Genomic DNA, 20569 nt, shown 5'->3' on the forward strand with positions numbered 1-20569 from the left:
CCATGATGTAGGGTCCCTTGAGATGATAAATGTAGCATTTCTTATCACATAAATCAACTGTTCCTTGGCTAACACCACAGTATAGTCACCAAAATGCCTGAAATCCCCTTCGTGCCTGCGCCCCCCTCCGCCCCCCCCCCAATGTAAAAGGACAGAAATGCTAAGAAGAAAAAACCTCACCAGATGTGCCTTCCCCGGGATTGTTAGTGCTGTCCTTTGTGCTGCTGGACTGCTCGGGGGTCAGGAATATGTCCTGACTTTCTGGGAGAATGGGCACCCTGCTCTCCTGCACCCTGCTCTCCTCAGCCGCTGCCTCATCCACGGAGTCCTCGTCATTGTCCATGGACTGTGACCTAGCCGAGGTATCGATGCTGCGGGGTGGCACTGTGGTGGGATTGCCACTGAGAATTGCATGCACCTCATCATAGAAGCGGCATGTTTTGGGTGAGGAGCCAGAATGGCTGGATGGCTTTCTGATATGACTGACATAGCTCCTTGATCTTCACGCGGCACTGCTGAGCATCCCTCTTGCGTCCCTTCTCCAGCATGCCCTGGGATACCTTCCCATAAATGGCCAGATTCCTTTTGCTGGCTCTGAGCTGAGCTAGAACAGACTCCTCACCCCACAGCCCAATGAGATCTAAGACTTCTGGTCGACTCCAGGCTGGAGCGCGTTTGGGCTTTGCAGTAGCCTGCAGAGACCAGTGACAAAGCTCTCTCCATGCTGGCAGCACAGGAGATGAAAATTCAAATCTTCCCGGGGCTTGAGGGGAGGAGACTTTTCCTGGTAGCATGACCACTGAGCAGCACAGCGTGACTGTCCAGAATGGTCAAAACGTGGCATTCTGGGATACATTCCAGAGGTCAATACATTTGATTTAAGTGACTTTGTGTTTACACTGCCACTTAATTGATTTAACAAATTTGATTTAGATGCTACACCACTTGCAGAGGTGGTCTTAAGTCGATTTTCCAGGCACCTTAATTCAAATTAACAGTGGTGCCAATGTAGACGCGGGTGTAAGTAGGTCGACATACGTGATTTTAAGTTGACCTAAGTCACCAGTGTAGACCAGGCCTGTGTTAAGCCTCTGTTATTTTAGCTGTAATATAGGGGGAGGACTTACAGTTGCTTCACCTTAGGTTGGGGGTATGAAGTCTTGGTCAATAGAAAGGGTTAAGAAGTGTACATAAGTTTTAACAACACTCAGAGGAAGAGGTGAAGTCATGGTCTTCTGACCTGCTGCCTAGTGCACATTCCCGTATGCTTATTGTGGAGGTGAGTCTCTCTCCCCTGTACTTCACCCACTATCTGCACACAGTATGGGTATACCATATAGGAAATACAGGCATCTGGAACATCATTCCATAGAGCCAAAAATAAAGTTAATTAACTTTGTATGGAGTAGATTTTGGAGCTTGTTCTTGGTGCCAGAAACTAGGGCCATGTCTACACCGGTGGATCCCATACTTTTACTCTGGCAATCCAACTGCATTTTGTCTGTTTGTGACCTACCATTATATAGCTATACTTTCTGCCCTAGCACTGTAAACCTAATCGTGGCCCAGTGCAGAGGGGAAGCCCCAAAATGGGTGGAAAGTGAGCCTGCAGTGATGACTCCTGTGTCCCACAGGGCTGGACCAGGCTCCCTGTTCCAGGTGGTGTGACCTGGCTCATGGGGTTACAGTGCCACACAGGTTTGGCCTGGCTGCCCCTCCATCATGACAGAGGGGAGGCTAGGCCAAACTTGGGTGGGGCTGTGACCCGTGCACCAGGACACTGCCTGGGGCCAGGAGGTAATCTTAGCCCTGAGAGACAGGAGCTGCTGCTGTGGGGCGAGTGCAGGGTGGGCTCGCTTTCCATCCCAACCCCCTCATGGTCTCCCCTTTGTGCTGGGGCATGAAAAGTGTATGTTTGCCTAGGCCAGGGCAACTCATCTAGAACTTTCCTGCTACCAGCTGGTGGGTCCTGACCCACCACATGAGAAAAAAGATCTACACTATGAGGATTATACTGGCATAGCTATAGTGTCACAGCTCTGCCAGCACAACTGTGTACCGTAGACGCAGCCTGTCTACAATGACGGAAGGTTTTTTTTTTTTTTTTTCCGTCGCTGTAGGAACACCACCTCCCCAGGTAATGGGAGCCAGGAAGCATTTTTCTGTCAACCTATCTGTGTCTACAACAGGGGTTAGGTTGGCATAGCTGTCAGTCAAGGGTGTGCATTTTTCACACCCCTGTACAACATATCCATGTCAACCTAAATTTGAATTGTAGTCTCCATCTAGATTTCAATAGGGCTGTACAGTGTATGTTTAATGTGACTCCTCTGTTCCATATCTGCATGCAAAAGTGTGATTGTTAGGGCTGCCCAGTGATTAAACTCAATTGTGATTAATTTTTTTAAAAAATCATGATTAATTGCCATTTTAATCACACTGTTAACAGTAATAGAATACCATTTATTTAAATATTTTGGGGTGTTTTCTATTTTCAAATATATTGATTTTTATTACAACACAATGTAAAGTGTACTCACTTCATATTATATTAGTGCTCACTTTATTTGTTGTTCCAAATATTTGCACCATAAACAAGATAAACAAAACAAATAGTATTTAAATTCACTTCATACAAGTACTGTAGTGCAATCTCTATCATGAAAGTTGAACTTAAATGTAGAATTATTATTACTTTACTTCCTTCAGCTGAGTGAACCCTTCTTTGCAAGGGAGGGTGAATTTTACCTCAGGGATTTGGCAAGGGGCAGGGGCAGAGAGGCTGGTGCAGCGAGGCTGAGCTCATTAGGCTCCTGTTTTCTAAATTTTTGTACTGGTGACCCCCTTTGTAATTTAAAAAAGACCCCCTCCCACTAGAAAAAAGTGTGACTCCCTACCTTCAGCCCCTGGGGGCTTGAGGCTTTGGGCTTTAAACCCCCGTGGGGATGGGAGGTACTAGGGCTTTAGCCCCCTTTGGGGCTCCAGCCTGGCATGGGGCTTTAACCCCACCATGTCTGATACCCCCCGGCCCAGAGGGATGCCATTAATGTGTTTAAAAAAATTAACATTTTGTTTTCAGTTAATGGCAGGCATTAACTGCAATTGACAGCCCTAGTGATAATACTGACATTTTAAAAATAGGTCAGGGAGTGGGGATATTTGGTTAGCAACCCCTTGACCAAATCTCAAACTTGAACCAAAGTATCTTTCCTGGTCCCTCAATGCTCATTTTCAAGAGATTGGTTTATGTGGATTTTACAGAGTCTCAAAAATTCAGCTTTAAAGTGAAAGACTGTTGTAATCTTGGTTTCCTACTAACGTGAGCTTGTTCCATGATCACTTGCACCAAGTAGATGTCCCAGCAGTTCATGAAAAGACTTTTTACATCACAAAAAAGTGCTGATTTGTCACCTTATTTTTTAAAAGAAAATTCTGCACCTGAGACTAGTTGCTGTGCTGTCCCTTCTCCTAGAATGTGATAAATATTGCCTTGATTTGAGTGCATGCTGGTGCTGCTAGGGTCACTTTAGCTTCTGCAAGGGCTTTAAAGGTAATGTTTCAGGGAATGGGATATCTTTCAAATGTAACTGTTTGAAAGGAATGTATTTTAAAATCTAATACCTTCTTCTACCTGTGATACTGTAGTGCTGGGCCTATAGAAAAAGCTATGTCCTGAACAGGCTCCTAAGGTCTGCAGGTGGCGTGTGTGTGTGTGGCAGACGATTTTCTCCTACGTGTGGGAGAAGAAGGCTTGACTAGGTTCCTTGCCTTCTGCGCTCTGACTAGTGCTACAGGTGAGTGCGGAAGGGAGTGAGGGAGGAGGAGTGAGTATGGGTGTGTGCGCGCGAGAGAAAAGCAAGCCAGTGTATTAGGCCCACTTATTAAGTGGCAAACCAGCCCCTCGTGAAACATTTAGCTTCTTGTCCTCCCCTTGCTGATCCCCATGAACTGTCTCTCTCCTTTCCATGCTGCTGCGCTAGGCCTGCGCTACCGCAGGCCTCCCACCGTTTGCGTGCACGCTGAGCTCCCCCGAGGCAGGCGCGTCTGTGTGGTGCTCTAGCGGTCTCACCTCAGCGAAGCCCCGGCTCAGGGAGGAAGCGCTGTGCTCCAGGCGCCCAGCGCCGCCGCGGAACACAGGGGACTGGCAGGCACGGCCCTGCCACCTCCCGCGCCCTGCCTGCCCCTCAGGCTGCCGCGCTGCAGCTCGCTCCCTTCAGGCAGCCAGCGCGCGCAGCCTCCCCGCCCCCGTCTCCCGCTTCAGGTCTCCCCGCCCCTCCCCCGGCTCCCGCCTTTCCCCGCCCGTGAGCAGCTGAACTGCTCCTGACAGCAGCCCTGCCACCCCTCACCCACCAACTGCGCACTCGGCTGCCGAGCCCGCCTCTCCCAGCCCCCTTAGCGCTCGCCCCTCTCCCCTGCTATAGGCTGGGCGCTTTGTCTCTCCGGCCTCTCCCCCTCCCATTGGGCGAGGCTATGGCGCCGCGGCCCGCTCCCCGCCCCTCCCGGTGCTATCGGTTGATCTGAGCGGAGAGTAAATAGAAGCAGGAGCTCAAAATGGCGGAGGCACCCAGTCCCGTTCGCGGCGCGGCGCCGCCGGAGCCGGAGGTGTTCGGCGCTAGGCCGCCCCCGGACGCCAAGGCTTCCCGGGGGCCCCAGCCGGCCGCCAAGAGGATGAAAGGAGCTGACGAGAAGGGCCTGAAGGGCCCCAAGCGCGTCAACGGCGAAGGGGGCGGCGGTGGCGGCAGTAATAGGCAACAGCAGCAGCCGCCGCCACCAGCGTCGGGCTACGGCAGCCCCAGTGCCTGGGGCTTCGCGGCACTCCCTACAGGCCCAGCCGGCGGCGGAGGAGGCTTCGCTTTCCCCCCTCAACTGCCCCGCAAGTTGCTGCCGCCCGCGGTGTTGCTGCCAGCCCCCTCGCCTCAGCAGCACCAGCACCGCCACCACCGGCACCGCCTGGACCCGGCCGCCGATGGGGGTGGCGGCAGTAGCAGCAGCAGCAGCAGCAGCGGCAAACCCAAGAGGCCCAAGGAGAAGCGGGACAAGGAGAAGAGGAAGCACGGGGCGGAGGCGGGAGGCGGCCTGAGTGCGGCCGGGCGGGAGGAGAACGGCGAGGTGAAGCTGCTGGTGCAGAAAGGTGGGTGCCCGACGCTGCGCTCCGTGGCGCAGGGTGACTGAACCCTCTCTCCAGCCCGGCTGGGACAGCTGAGCAGCCGCCGATTTCAGTGTGGGACGTGCGATCACAGGGGGATGTGGCAGGCCCTGCCCTGAGGGGCAGGATGGAGGGGGGGGGGTGTGGCTGGCAGGTGGGGGTGTCCCGGGCACAGAGCTTTGGGTTTCCCTGAAGCTGCTGTGCTTGGAGCAGGAAATGGTTGTAATGCTGAGTTAGGCTCTGATCGGAATGGCTGCCTCCCCGCCCCCACCGCCAGCGCCAGTGAACACGTTGACTTGTTAACCGTGTCTCTAGGGGAATACACCCGCGTCCATCCCCGACCACGGAAGGGGCTGGGAATACCTAGGCTGGGAGGGCACGCTGCCGCTGGCCGTGGGAAGAGACAGTTGCTGTTGTGTGGGTTTCGTAGAGAAGGAGGCGGCGGTGGCAGCTGAGTCTGGCGGATCCTGTCAAAAAAGGGGGTGTGGAATTAGCTATGGCGTCAGATGGAAGCTGCCAGAGGCCTGAGGTTTTCATACCTATTAGGGAAGTAAGGATGGCTAGTGGTCTGATACAGTTCTTCAAATGAAACTCTTCGTGCCATTGCTGTGGAAATAAGGAGTATTCTGAGGCAGTATAAGCTACAAACGCTTTCCCTGAACAGGTATGAGACACTGTTTTTCAGGCTATTAATTTTTTATGGGCTGTGCCATGCCGTTGCAGAGAACAACATGCTTTTAGAACCTTGAGAAGTGGCCACTGAACACCCAGTCTGAATGCATCTTCAGAAACCTTTCCAGAGGATCATCAGGGTAAAACTTATGAAAAATACTTACGAAGTCTCAGAAAAAGCTGAAGTTGTTTTGAACTGACTTAATTGGGTGAACATAACTACAGAGAGCTTGAACCTTCCTCTCTGCCTGAACCTTTCCTCTGGAGGAGTTGTAGATAATGTGTTGGCTTTTTATATTGGATCAAAATCATTTCACAAATTTGAGGATCTTCAAGTCCCACTTTCCATGTAGAATGATATCTTTGAGAGAACAATTCCTGATGCTTAGGGCTTTCTTTGGCAATTAGCTATTTTAGTTAGTTTATAGCTGTTTTAAAACAGCTATAAACTATGTCCATAAATATCTTTAATCATTTAAGGTTAGGCCTTGATCCTGTAAAAACTTAAGCTTAGCTTTGTGAGTAGTCCTATATATTACTCACAAGCATGAAGTTAAGCTTGTCCCTAGGTCTTTGGGTGATTGGGGCCTTAATCACTAGAAATTTCTGGCATTTAAATTGGTAAACCAGAGACACAACAGTTGAATAAGTAAAATACTTAGATTGAGTATGAAGATATTTGCTTCCCCAAGTTCCACCAAAAATACTGGTTTTTGGTTGCTTTTAAAGGTAATTCTCCATATATCTGTCGAATAGGGATGAAGTCCTCCTGACTGATAGGAAAAATGGGAACTAAGTGCTACCCAGCAGTATCTTTGCTACAAAGTTTTGGAAAAAAATTCTATATTCTAGATTGGTGTTGCTTTGTCACAATGTGTCACAAACTTGTTTCCACACAATTATTTACCTGATTACAATAGCAAGATGAAATGTCTCTAGGTTTTTAAAAGATGATGAAATGTGTCCCATGAAAATAGTGTTTGGCACTTTCTTAGAGGTGCCACACCGACAGGTTTTTGCTACTCTCATGGAAATGACAAATGGAGATAGTATACGGACCAGCATAAGTACTTGAGATTTTAACTATAAATCCTTATGAACATTTATCCTGACCTTTCAATTACTGCTTGAAAAATCTATACACCCTGATGGGTAAAACTTTTCAAAGCAAGTGAGCAATGTGTCAATTTTGCCAGAGTATACTGTGTGTGTGTGTGTGTGTGTGTGGTTTTTTTTAAATCTTGCTCTTTTGGCTGTGATTATAACTTTCTAAATGTGAACTTGATGACACTTACATTATCCTGAGTCTGCAGCCAGACAACTCCAGTGCTTTTGCATCTGGGAAAACCATGAGCCACACAGCAGCATGTGAAATTAACAAGGCCAATCACTTTTTCCCTCTATTCAGATTTTCACTCTGTTTAGAACAAGGTTGGCAGCATTGAAACAAATAATTTCACATTTTTTTTGAGGAAAGCTATGAGCATTAGCAGAGGCAAGTACTGGAATTATTCAAGGGAATAATTATTATTCCGAAAGAGGTTTTATCCCAAAAGAGGTTGAGAGGTATGGGCAGCACCTGATTCCTGCCTTTGGGGAGGCTGGTGAGGGGGTGGGAGGGGAAAACACCAGCCTGCCCCCAGCCCTGAGGCCCCACGCATGCTTCTTCCACAGCAGCATGTGGAAGGCAGCGGTAGAGTCAGCCCAGCCTGCCCCCAGCGATGGCCTCTAATGGTAGACCCAGCTTGGGATGGATCCAGTGCTGCAGGGAACACAGCGCGGGGCCTGGTGGGGCACAGGCCCCCAGAAAGCAGAGTGCCTGCCCTCCCTGCCTGATGATGTGGGGTCCAGGTGGGTCCTGCTGCTGCTTGGCTCCCCTCCCTTACCCACTGCTAATGCCTCTTCACCTCCTCCCCTGCCTGCTGCTTGTGCTTCTCAGGGGAGAGGGTGAAGAGGTATGAGCAATGAAGCCTCAGGATGGGAATGAGTGGAGGCAGGGCTAGTCTGAATCCTTCCCATACCAGCTGGGCTCTGGGAAGGCAGGCGCTCTTTGCTTTCTGGGGCAAAGCCTGTGCCTCGCCTGCACTGCCCCACACTGTGTTCCCTGTCGTGCTGAAGGGCTGTAGCTTTGGTGCTGAGCCCGTCCCAGGCCGACTCCTCTCACCGTGGCATATGGAGACTGAGCGCGGAGCAGGGGTGGAGGGTGGGCAGGACAGAGGAGCTTCCAACAGCGGCTGGCCCCAGCCTATTACACCCACTGCCCATGTTGAGGGGCAATGATATAGTGGCAGAGAGACCTCTTCAAAGTTAAGAGGCTCTGGAGATGAGGGAAAAGGAAGAGTTTCTTCTTCCTTCTAGCAGCCAGAGTGAGGAGGCTTTAGGCTTTTCCTGGGAAAGATGGAGTTGTAAACAGAATAACCACTTCAACATTTGGGCCTTGGGTATTAGGTTTCTCTTCAGGGTGTTGTGCCCAAATATGGCTCTTTTGTAGTGATCTAAAGCTAGTAAATATCTGGCATGGTTTTGAAGTTCTCATTTTGGTGTTTTAGGGATAGGGATAAATGCCTCCTAGAGGGGGATGTCTACCATGCCTTCCAAGTCTTGAGTTTTCTGTGTGCAAACTGATACTATAACTAAGAATCATGAAACTAAATTAAAAAAGGGAAATTGTAGCCTGTATACAAGAAATTCTTGACTTGCGTAGTAGACTGTGGAAATAGTCTTCTGAGACACATGGTGGTGATCCTGTTTTGTTTAAAAATTGTTACACTAAATTACATTAATATTAAAGATCTAAATGTCTAAATACATTTCAGAGGCAAGTCTTCCAATTTTTGTAATTGGCATGAGTTTAGGCGCATGTGAAGAAACTCTTCACCTTATCACAATTGTCAAGAAAAGTTGTTTTTGCAAATCATTCTCCCTATTTGTTGTCAGGGGCATCTCCATACTCCTAATATGTGACGGCTAGGAAGTATGATTTGGAAGGGAGAAATGAAAGAGGGTTTTCTCCTTCTGTTTTGAATGATTGTATTTAGTTCTTCGATCAGTCAGTGCTGCTTATTTTTGTTCATTTACTGGGTATTTTCCTTTGGTAATTGAGCTCATTAGGTGTACCTCCTCTTCCTGAATAATGCAAAGAAATGAAATCTTGTAGACCATTTGGATGAGAGGGACAGATCCGGTGTATAATTATGGTCTGTGAGCCCGGGTATGAATTCGGAATGGCATACTCCCCTCTTTCCACAGTGACGCTATTGATAGTAGGCAATTCTCACAGAGATCAAGGGGACAGTTAAGTATTTATGTAATAACTAAACTCTTATTTCTGTATTTTCTTCTTTGCAGCAACTCCCAGTTCTTGCTGCTTGAGGGCTTTTCTCCCTCCTAATATGTTCCATCCACCGGAATGATTAGTTAATGTTGTCTTGGCAGTGCCCTCACCGTGATGGTTTTTAATGTGAACACTTGGACATCATAACTTTGATTTTAAACTCTGTTTACATTTTGGTAGGCTCTCTGCAACCAGGAGAGTGAGATGCTCTTTATTTTATATAAAAAAAAAAAAAAAAGAAAAAGCTCAGCTTCTACATAGTGTGTCACGCACCCTGTACAAATTAATTCATTGCTGTGTAAAGGCATAGAATGATCATACTTAGTTTCTCCTGAACAACATTGAAAATTTATCATCATCCTAAAGCAATATAACATAGATATAGAGATAACATTTAGATGGTCAAGTTCCATGGCCAAGCATGAGACAATCCTTATTCAGAAAATCTTGTGGTAGCTAAACAGCACTGTATTCTGCAGCAGAATGCTATGATATCAAACAGGAAGAATAGAAACAAGATGACAAAATGATGCAACTGCCTAAGTTTCTGCATGTCAAACTTAATATCTTCAAAGGCAAAAGCAAAACCATAGAACTTAATTCGTTAAAAAAAAATCAGGCCTGTAGCAGAAAAGGTTACTTTCAGAAGGCATATATTTTTCTGTAGTTTTATTCAGATTTGCAGCAGACTTCCTTCTAAAGTTAAGAAAAACAGCCTAGCAGCCTACCTTTTCTTCTGAACATTTTGTGTTAGAGAAGACTCAATTTTCTACTGCTTTCCCCATGACCCTGACTGGTATCAGTGGATTTTTTTTTTTTTTTTTTGGTAATCCAGTATATGAATTGTTTGCCTACTGTGCAAGTGACACATTAGTTGTCAATTGTATTTCCTTTCACATTCACTCCATTTCATCCTTTAGAAGGTAGGAAGAGCAGATCACATAAGGTGACAGTGAGTTGTGTAATATGGTTTTATAATTCAGATTGTTTTGTTTAAGGCAGCTGGAGCCTGTGGCATACCCTTATAGCAACACTGGTTATAGCTGTTAAATATTTTTAAATGACTTACATATTTAAGATATAAATAATGCAAGGCCAATATATAAAGTGTACCACTCTATAAGCGTATCAATTTCCAAATACAAAGGTCAAGGTTACAGTCTTGGTCAGTAATAACAAGACTGACAATATGAATATGCAGCAAAAGACTGAATTTTGAGATGGATGGTGATGTGGCTAAATCACAGGTCTGGGAATTGGGAGATTTAGATTCTGTACCCAGATATGTAAAGGACTTTGTTATCTTGGGCGAATATTTTAACCACTGCCAGTAACCTCATTCCTGAAATGGAAATACTTCCTCAACACCAGTGAGGTATGAGGCTTAATTCACTGATTTTTGTGTTATGTCCCCTTTTGAGATCCTTGTATTGAATGCATTGTTAACTTGCACGTTATTAGTTTGTTCAAGTCTGTTGAATAAAATGGGGGTGATATTAGAAGCAGCAAAGTGAGGAACTGTAAAATGAGAATGTAAAATAAGTCCTGGTCTTCTGTTCTTCTTGTACTGACCATATTACATTACACTAAGTTATTTGGTGGGTTATTAATGAGGTGAATAAACATGGGAATGTTTTATTTTGTCTTTTTTTAAAAAAAATATTGTTTTAACCTTACAGTAGAAAATGGCATTCGGACTGTTCAAAAATAGCAGATGAAATGCGTAAAACACTTTTCCTTCCTATATTTGCATGCTCTTCTTTTGCAGGGCAATGACAGAAAACTTTTTTGTTGTATGCCTGTACTAATGTCTTGTTAGTATGCTGGCAAATGCACCAGGTAGATAAAATGGATGAGCCTACCTACATTTGCAGATTACCTGAAGATGATTAACACCATAGCTTAAAAACCTAACGTTTCAGATTTAAGTTGGTGTAATACAAATTCTAACTTTGAAAATTTGAAATGCATGGTTTGTATTTTGGACAAGTATTAGAGGCTCACTGATGCCCTCTCTCACGTGTGAGATCGTTTATGAACGGTGGTTTTAAATGATTAACATTAAGATGACATTTAATTGCGGTAGGTCAAATAGCTTTTAAGCGAAGGAAGCATCTGAAAGGCAGTTTAATACATAGATTAGTTTACATCTTCTAGTGTTTCCATAAAAGACTGGTCAGCAGTTAAAAGGGTCATGGGAGTGAGGTAGGGAGTAGTATAGAGGGTATGTCTACACTGCAAATTAAAACCCATTACTGGCCCATAGCAGCTGGTTTGGACTGTCGGGCTGTTTCATTGCAGTGTAGACTTTGGGGTTCTAGCCTTGCAGGGTTCTAGAGCCTGGAAGTTATGCTGCAATGAAACAGTCCTGTGAGCCAGAGTCAGCTGTGAGTTTTTTCATTGCAGTGTAGACATACACCCGCAGCCAGAAGCTGCTCCCTCAGGGTATGTTGGCTGATGAACCCAGTGTATGTAGAAGGGTTCTAAAGTCAGAAAAGAAAATGATCTCTTCACTCTGCAACAGGCCTCCTGCTCTCCCTTTCCTTCTAAATATCTCCTAATGTCATAGGAAGGGGATCCCTGCTTCTGAAGCCCTTGAGAGGGAGAACAAGGAAGTAGAGGAAGGAGGTTGATGGGCAATGTTCCCTTCTTTGAGGCTTGTCCACTCAAGGAAGTTGCACTTTTCTTTTTTCCAGCACAATCTGCCTTGTGTCCACACACAGATGAACTTCTGTCTGCTTATCTTGCCACCTAAATTAAAATACTTAAGCCACTTCAGAATTGACAACTCAGTTTTGGTTGGAATTCAGTCAGTGCAAGATTCATATGGATGCATTACCATTCCAAATATGATTACTTCAATTCAGTTAGTCGTTCTACTGCTATCCCATGCTGCAATGGTTCACTGCTGAAGTTACCTATCTGGTTGCTTATGCATGCTCCAGAGTCAGGATTCTGTGGATCAGAGATCCTGTGTCTTCGCCTCCTCACCCTCAAATGTGTTCTGCTGGCATACACCCATATTGTTTCTTTGCAGCTCAGACTCATTGCAATGTCTGAGGCAGTTGTAGTCCCCCCCCCGCATGCTTCCACTTCCACATAAAGAGGTCCTGGAATTAATTTTCACATGGGAATAAAGAGCATGTTCAGTCTCATCTCTCTAATGGACACTGGAATGCTAAGGTTTATAAAATGAAGGAAATGGGTTACTCATAGGACAAATCTCAGTGCCAGAGTAAAGCCAAGGAGCAGCCGCAGAACTGTAAAATACATGGGACTGTTACCAATTTGTTACCAAGTTAGCCAAAACAACTAATTTCCCTAAAAACTACTGGTATGATAGTTTGCTTTATTGGAATTTCCAGGAAGACCATCCTCCCTTGAAAGGACCCAGATACAGCCCTCCGATCAAGGTAGAAAACACAAGCTGTGATACTTTGAAAACAGATACCATATTTATTTAGAAGTGAATGGTTACATTAAATAGAAAGAGAGAAATCAAGCATGACTTGTAACCATATAACAATATATATATAAGAATACAACTATTAGAAGATATACAGTACAGAAAATAGTACTTAGACTACTAGAACATATACGGTATACGAAACTATAACTTAACACTATAATACTTAACACTAATAATCTAACAATGCATTAATACTTAACACTTTATACATAGAGTGGATGGGTAGACAGGGAGAATCTCACTCAGACCACAAGCATCCAACTTCATTGACATTCAGACTCAGGTGGCCTTTACTTACACAACCTTTAAAACATCCCTCTGTCCGTCATGGAAGGTCCTTCTGTTCTGTCCAAAGATTGCTAAGAGAGTTACTTTAGGCTCAGACACGGAGCGGGGACTCCATTAGCCCGGTTGTCTGTAAGCCCAGGGGCACCTATGCAGCTCTCCAACACAAGGATCACCTTAGGCCCAGACACAGAGCAGGGACTCAGTTAGCCCGGTTGTCCAAAGCCTAAGGCGCACCTTTGCTTCAGTGATGCTCACTGCTGTTCAGGTGTTCTCTGGACATCGTGAAGGTCTTGCCATGGAGCTCCTTTCTTTGCTACAGGTTTTTTCCAGCTCTTTTCTTCCAAGTGATTTCAGCTCTTTTTTTAGGTGGTCAGCTCTCTACAAAACTTAGCTTAGCTTGCTGACTGCAGGCTTTATATACAGTTTGGTCACCCAAGCTCAGCTAATCAGTGTGAAGGCCACCTAATATGCTAATTAGGCCATGCCTACCATGTTAATTAGGTTCTGATGTAAAAATACTCCAAGCCAATCAATTACTTAAAATGCTAATGACCCTGGCCTTCTATGCTAATTAGCCTCACCTTCTATGCTAATGAGGAGGGCAGGGAGTTATGTGCCAGGGAAGGGGGGGTTATGTTAGGAGTGAGAAGGTCAAAATGGATAGGGGAGGGGCTAGGAGTAAGAAGAAGGGACTCTCCTTCCAACTGCCATTCTTAACTGTTACTTGCTGGATCTTTCTTCTTTCTAATCCTTATCCAAGAATCCTATTCGTAAAACTAATCATTATTTTAAATGCCACAATTTCCAGACACTGATACTACTCTCTTTTTATCTAATTAATTAGTTATTTTGTTGTTTTAAACCCCTTCTGAGGCTTTTTGTTTGTCTGCACACTTTTTGTTTAAAGATCTCTGTAAGCCAGTAGGAAGGAAGAACCTCCAACAAGCTTTAAGTTGCCCCTTGGCTCTAACATGAGCCTTATGAAGCTCTTAAGCCTCTTAATGGGGGAAAAAATTGAGTGGGGAGACTCTCTTAGTAACTGGGTTACATTCTGAGCAATGTCTACAAGGAAAAGGACTAGAAATTAATGTTTTAAATTAAAGTGTAGGGTTCCAGCAGCCCTCTGATAGACTTAATTAAGCATGACAAGGCTGAAGTTACCTGGCATAATTCTAAAAAGAGAAGTTTAATAACTTTTGGTATGCAAGGTTACTGTTCAGAATTATAGTAAAGATACTACATCTGTTATGAGAGTCCAGTGAGGTCATTTTTCTCTTTTTTTTTTTGCTACAAATGGGCAAAAGGTTATAAGAAAACTGTATTTACCTGCTGTATTCTAATGGATCCTAATTCTAGAACTCACTCTGATGCTTTTTTTTGTAGTGGAAAGAAATTACTTCTGCTGTAACAGCAAGAGTAGATGGAGTCCTTCCTCAGCACTTCCTTGGTCACGCAGCAATACTTCATTCTTTGTTTCTGCTGTTCCAGCTCTCTCAGAATTTTTAGAAAGCTTAACTTTTTTAGTGGACTTGCCTAACAAAAATAGAAAAATGGAAATTGCCAAAGTTGCATTACTTCACTTGACATACGGGATCCTGCTTGACATTCACATTTCCCAAAGTCAGTGGGGAAAATATTTTTTTGTCCTTTTCCCACTCAGTGGAATTGGGAGCATGCATCTCTTCTACTTTTTTTTAATATAGCCCTTTCCCTTTATTCAGTTCACTTTCATTTCCTTTGTCTTCATATTCTGTATGATGCTGCATGTGAACACTTCCTCACTCCCCTTTTCTTTCCTCAGTGAAGTAGGAATTGGTGGTCTTATTTGACTTTTAGAACATAGACAGTGGGAAATTTCTCAGACTTTTCCAATCCAACTATCACTATCAACCTTCTGGAAAATTCTGAACAATCATCTTACAAATCATCCAGTAGCTCACTATATTGAGCAGTACTATATTTAAGTGCACATAGGGTGTGAGGGCGGTGATGGGGATGCTTGAATTCTCCTGGAAGTTCCAGACATTATGAAAGTTTAGTTTTGAGAGAGAAAACTAAAGCTGAGAGAAGCTTTACTTGCTTAGGTGAATTGAGGGATTTTATACTTCTCTTGAGGGGAAATATTTTGTGCTCACAGAATCTTCTTGCAGGTTTTATTTAGTGGAGCGAGATATGAGAGGACAGGACATGGAGAGCATATCTAGAGAGGCACACTAGAATCCATCTCTGCATGGTGCTGTGCAGTAGTCATGGGCTGAAGCTGTTGATTGGTCAATTGTTCTGTACAGCAACGTTCTTCTGCACACAGTTAGGCACAAGTGGCACAGTCCTCATCCCTAAATTGGATTTGGTGGCCTTGTTTGGTTTGCTGATGCAATGTCTGTTTTCCTACACTTCCAGTCCTGGCAGAATTCCCTATTGCTCAAGCTGGGATTTGGTCCTTACATTTATCAATTCATACCTCTCTTCAGGCTGTTACTTGCAGATTCAAAAAAACAAAACTTCATTGGTATATGTTTAGAAAGCCTTCTTTGGGACTGTGAATCTTATATCTTTTAGATGAAAGCTTAAATTCTTCAGAAACTTACAGAAATGTTAGGGGGTATTTGCCATTCACAGGGGAAAATTTCCTTCTCTCCGCTGGCTAGGGGATTTCTGGAATCATGTTTCCGATTCCAAATTCCGTTCTTCTCTGCTTAAAGAGACACCAACCAAATTTTTCTATTGTTTGTTTGAATAATAATAAGAAAATAACGTCCTATGTTCCAAACATGCTTTGGGTTTTGATTGCATACAAGCCCACAGGCCTGCTCTTGTGTGTTTTCCTGCACTCCATATAAGCAGGAGTGTCACAACCCATAAAGTAGTATTCTTAAACTGTTAAACATACTCCTGTGTGTCATACACTCCTCTGTATCTACATAACCAAATAAATATGGATATTTGAGATTTCACTTCTTAAAAGTATTAGTATTAATATGGGGAGGGTCAGACCTAAAATCAATAGTCTACGTTCACTTTTCTGCTTAATTTTTTCCTAAGCGTAGCGCAGTTTGTGTTAACCACATTGACTGTCCTTCAACAGTAATTTATAAATATTTTGACTAACGTGCAGTGACAGTTCTTAAACCAAAGGGATGAGGCATAGGAAGAACAGTTAGAATGTAATCTGTGACTGACTAGTGATGTGGGATACTATCTGGAAAACTGATGCAAAGCAGCTACAGGCTTTGGCACTCTATAAGGTCCTAAAGCTGGTTGCTTCCAGTACTAAACAACATCAGTTAAACCTCTTTTGCATCTTCATAGGCTTAGGGATATTATATTCAAAATGTGGTTGCTGCCATTTGTTTTGTATGTACTATGCTTGGAAGAATGGGAATAATCTGCCAATCTGACTTGTTTTATGAACATTCATTTTACAACATTATGTAGATAGAGGTGTGGACCTTGGGCTAATAATACTGAACAGGATGGTCCTTCCCTCAGGCTTCATGTTGTTGGAAGACCAGATTAGAAATTGTTGATACCAGCAAGATATCTGGTTAGTAGATAGATGACTTCATTTTTCAGTATTATTAAATTCTAAAGACTGTTTATTGAGAATTACCCACTCATCTTTTTAAAAAAAACAAAGTTCACACCCATCTCTTCTCTCTCCTCTTGTGTCCCTTCCGAATAAAAAGCAAGCCAGTTTGATTTGAAGGGGCACTCTGTATTTCTCATTTCATTCTGAGTTAGTTCAGAAGATATTCCTTAGTTTGTCTTTGGGTGGGGGTGGGGAGTAAAACTTCCTTGCAATGGGATTTTTTGTGTTGGTTTAGCTTTGCAGGGCATTTTGTTAAACAGTGATTTCTTGTCAGAGTTGATTGCATTTCAGCGGTGGGCATTGTGTTTAGATATTATATAAAATAGTAGAAAATGTAAAATATAGTGTGAAGCTTGCATCAACATGAATTTGAAACTCCTGCATTCTTCACAAGTGGTGAACCTGCAAGTGTATTATGCAGCTTCTCCGAACTAGAAAAACTAAAGTCTTTATACCCATGCTGTTGTGCATTTTATATATGCCACATTTTACATGAACTTTTAAAAAATTTAATGTTCAAAAGTAGTCCCTATAAGTCCCCTCTACTCACCCAACAGAAAAGGAAGAATTTGTCCAATGATTAAGGTGCTAGTCTGCAATGTGGTACACGGATTCAATTCCTTGCTGTGTCTTAGATTTCCTTTGTGACACTGAACAAATGGCTTAGTCTCCCAACTCTACTCCACAGGGATATTTTGAGGATAAATACTTTAAGGATTGTGTGGTGCTAATAAGTGGGGATTGGAGCCATATAATACCATGTAAAATGGATAGCTTCACATGTTCTACCTGTGCAATTTCTTTCTTTAATTTCTGAAGTTGGACCTTGCAAAGGAAATTATAACCAATAGTAAAAGGTTCTATAGCTATATAACTAAAAATAAAACGAGAAAAGAAGTGGGACCGCTAAACACAGAGGATGCGGTTGAGATTAAAGATAATCTAAGCATAGCCCAACACCTAAACAAATACTTTGCCTCAGTTTTTAGTAAGGTAATGAGGAGTTCAGGAGTAGTGGCAGGGTGGCTAATGGCAGTGAGGCTATGGAAGAAACAATTACTACGTGTGAGGTGGAAGTCAAATCAAACAGCTTAAAGGGAGTAAATTGGGGAGCTCAGATAATCTCCATCCGAGAATATTAAAGGAATTGGTACATGAAATTGCAAGTCCAACAGCAGGGATTTTTAAGGACTCTCTAACATCAGGGGTCGTACCCTATGACTGGAGGATTGCTAATATAGTGCCTACATTTAAGGAAGGGGGAAAAAAGTGACCTGGAAAACTACAGGTTTTAGTTTAACCTCCATTGTATGCAAGGTTAGAACACATTTTTAAAAAGTAGCTAAGGGCATAGAGGTAAAAGATAATTGGGATAAAACACAACATGGCTTTACAAAAGGTAGATTGTGCCAGACCAACTTGATCTTTCATTAAGATAACTGATGTTTTTTAGACAAAGAAAATGCAGTGGATTTAATCTATCTGAATTTCAGTAAGGCATTTGATAAATTCCACAGAAATTATTAGTTCAATGGGAGAAGATGGGGATTAATAGAATTGAAAAGTGAATAAGGAACTGGTTGAAGGGAGACTACAATGAGTCATGCTGAAAGGTGAACTCTCAGGATGGAAGGAGGTTACTAGTGGAGCTCCTCAGGGATCAGTCTTGGGGGCCAGTCTTCATTAACATTTTTATTAATGACCTTGGCACAAAAAGTGGAAGTGTACTAATAAAATTTGCAGGTGGCACTAAAGTTGAGAGTATTGCCAATACAGATAAGGACTGGAATATCATACAAGAAGATCTGGGTGACCTTGAAAACTGGAGTAATAGAAATGAGATGAAATTTAATAGTGCAAATTGCAAGGTCATGCACTTAGACCTGGGTGTATTGGTTGATTGCAGGATGACTGAGTCACTGTGATGTGGCTGTGAAAAAGACTAATACCTTTCCTGATGCATCCTAGGATCGCATTTCCAGTAGAGATAGTGATGTGTTACCAGCGCCTTCTATAATGGTACTGAGATCGCTTCTGGAACAATGTGTGCAATTCTAGTCTGTTTCAGAAAGATTAATTCAAATTGGAACAGGTACAAAGAAGGGCTACTAGGATGATTGGAGGAATGGAAAATATGTTATAAGAGGAGACCCAAAGAGCTTAACTTGTTTAACCTAACCAAATAAAGACTGAAAAGAGATGATTGCTCTCTATAAATACATCAAAGGGATAAATACTCATGAGGGAGAGAAGTTATTTATATTAATCAACAATATTACAGAACAAATGGATATAAATTGGCCATCAGCAAGTTTAGGCTTGAAATTGGACTTAGGTTTCTAACCATCAGAGAAGTGAAGTTCTGGAACAGCCTTACAAGGGAAGCAGGGGGGGGGCAAAAAAATCAACTGGCTTTAAGACTGAGCTCGATAAGTTTTGGCGGGGATGGTATGATGAAACTGCCTACAGTGGCATATAACTGATCTATGACTGGTAGTAGCAAATATCCCCAATGGCCTGTGTTGAGACACTAAATGGGAAGGACTCTGAGTTACTACAGAGTGTTTTTTTTACTGGTTTGTCTGTTGGGTCTTGCCGAAATGCTCGTGATCCAACTAACAACGGTGTTTGGGGTTGGGAAGGAATTTTCCCCCATGTCAGATTAGCAGAGACCTTGGGTTTTTTTTAATTTCCTCTGCAGCACCAGGTAAGGGTTCTTTGCAGGTTTAAACTAGTGTAGATGGTGGATTCTCTGTAATTTGAAGTCTCTAAACCATGATATGAGGACATAAGTAACTCAGCCAGAGTTTATGGGTCTGTTACAGAAGTGGGTGCATGAAGTTCTGTGTCCTGCAATGTGCATGAGGTCAGACTAAATGATCATGATACTCCCTTCTAGCCTTAGTCTATGAGAGAGTTTTCAGAGGTCTTTTTTAGAGGAGAAACATTTAGTTTGTCTTGGACTTTCCAAGACTTGGGTCCCTTACTGAAAAGCTTGGAATCTCTCCTCTCAATTTGGGTATAATCCCTTTTCCAACTCTGAAGGGCAGTTACTGTCATTAGTCCATGAATAAACATTGTCTGTGCTGTGTCTAGGACAGTGTAATAGTTGCAGGGAGAAATTCTGTTTTTGAGGGGGAAATATTTTGTGTTGGGATGTGTATTTTTTTTTTTTTTTTTTTTTTTTTTTTTTTGTTCAGGGACACTTTCTTCGGGGCTTTTCTGTCTTCTATTTTGATTATAAATGCCTTAAAACAGAGACTCTGTTCCTGTGACTGTGTACAGCACCTGACAAAATGGGGCCCCAATCTCAGGGTCTCTAGACACTGGTGTGATACAAATAATAAAGAATAATGCTCAGAGTGAAACTTTGACATAAAAGCTATCAAATATTTTAGATGTTAGTCCATGTGGAAAATCTGTTTTACCAAGATTTGCTTCTTGGACTTAATTTGTCTAAATTTCAGAGAGTGGTGACGAATGTCAAGGAGTAGCAATGTTTTCCAGTTCCCATTATAGTGTAGGTTAATATAAAGAGAAACATAGATATAGAGTCTGAGACTTTAAATCTGAATAGAATGTAGATTCCCAAAACTAGTCCTGTTGTGGACAACATATTGACTCTTGTTGGGTATTGAATAATGTTACTCTGACAATTGCAGTAATTGTATACATTAAATATTTCAATATTTTCCATGTGTATTTAAGTATTCTTAATGCTGTTCATTAGGTGGAAACAAGCTGTGTCCACTAGACTCACTATAAATCATTTTAAGAACCACTGGAGTAGGCAAATTTTTTGTTGAGCCATTTTAAATTTAGTCCACTTTAAGGCTCCTAGTGTGACTTTGGTGCTGATAGGGCAAAAATACAGTCTCAGACCTTGAAAGTAATATTCGTAGTATAGCAAATGCAGTATTTTTGTAGAAAATAGTTTTTCAGTTTTCTTGCATTTGTCATTGGTATTATACCTGAAAACCCTACATTAGCAGTACTCACATACATAATATTTTCTCTGCCTCTTGAGACTTCATTTACAATGGTATAACTGACTTTTTTCTGAAGGCACTG

General features: G+C 43.1%; 1 protein-coding gene across 2 annotated transcripts in view; it reads left to right on the forward strand.

The window, feature by feature from the left end:
• Window positions 1-4493: 4493 nt before the first annotated feature.
• Window positions 4494-20569, forward strand: part of RSBN1L (round spermatid basic protein 1 like) — a 96376-nt gene continuing 80300 nt past the window's right edge. The window contains exon 1 of one of the 2 annotated variants that reach the window (XM_067564529.1): window positions 4494-5131. In XM_067564529.1, coding sequence (XP_067420630.1) covers window positions 4552-5131 — 580 coding nt within the window. In that variant the 5' untranslated portion in view covers window positions 4494-4551. The remainder of the gene's footprint in view (window positions 5132-20569) is intronic. The other variant, XM_067564531.1, reaches the window with a different exon arrangement.

The sequence above is a fragment of the Emydura macquarii genome, unplaced genomic scaffold (genome assembly GCF_026122565.2).
Source record: "Emydura macquarii macquarii isolate MOO-44397 ecotype Brisbane River unplaced genomic scaffold, CSIRO-AGI_Emac_v2 contig_2636, whole genome shotgun sequence".
Taxonomy (NCBI): Eukaryota; Metazoa; Chordata; order Testudines; family Chelidae; genus Emydura; species Emydura macquarii.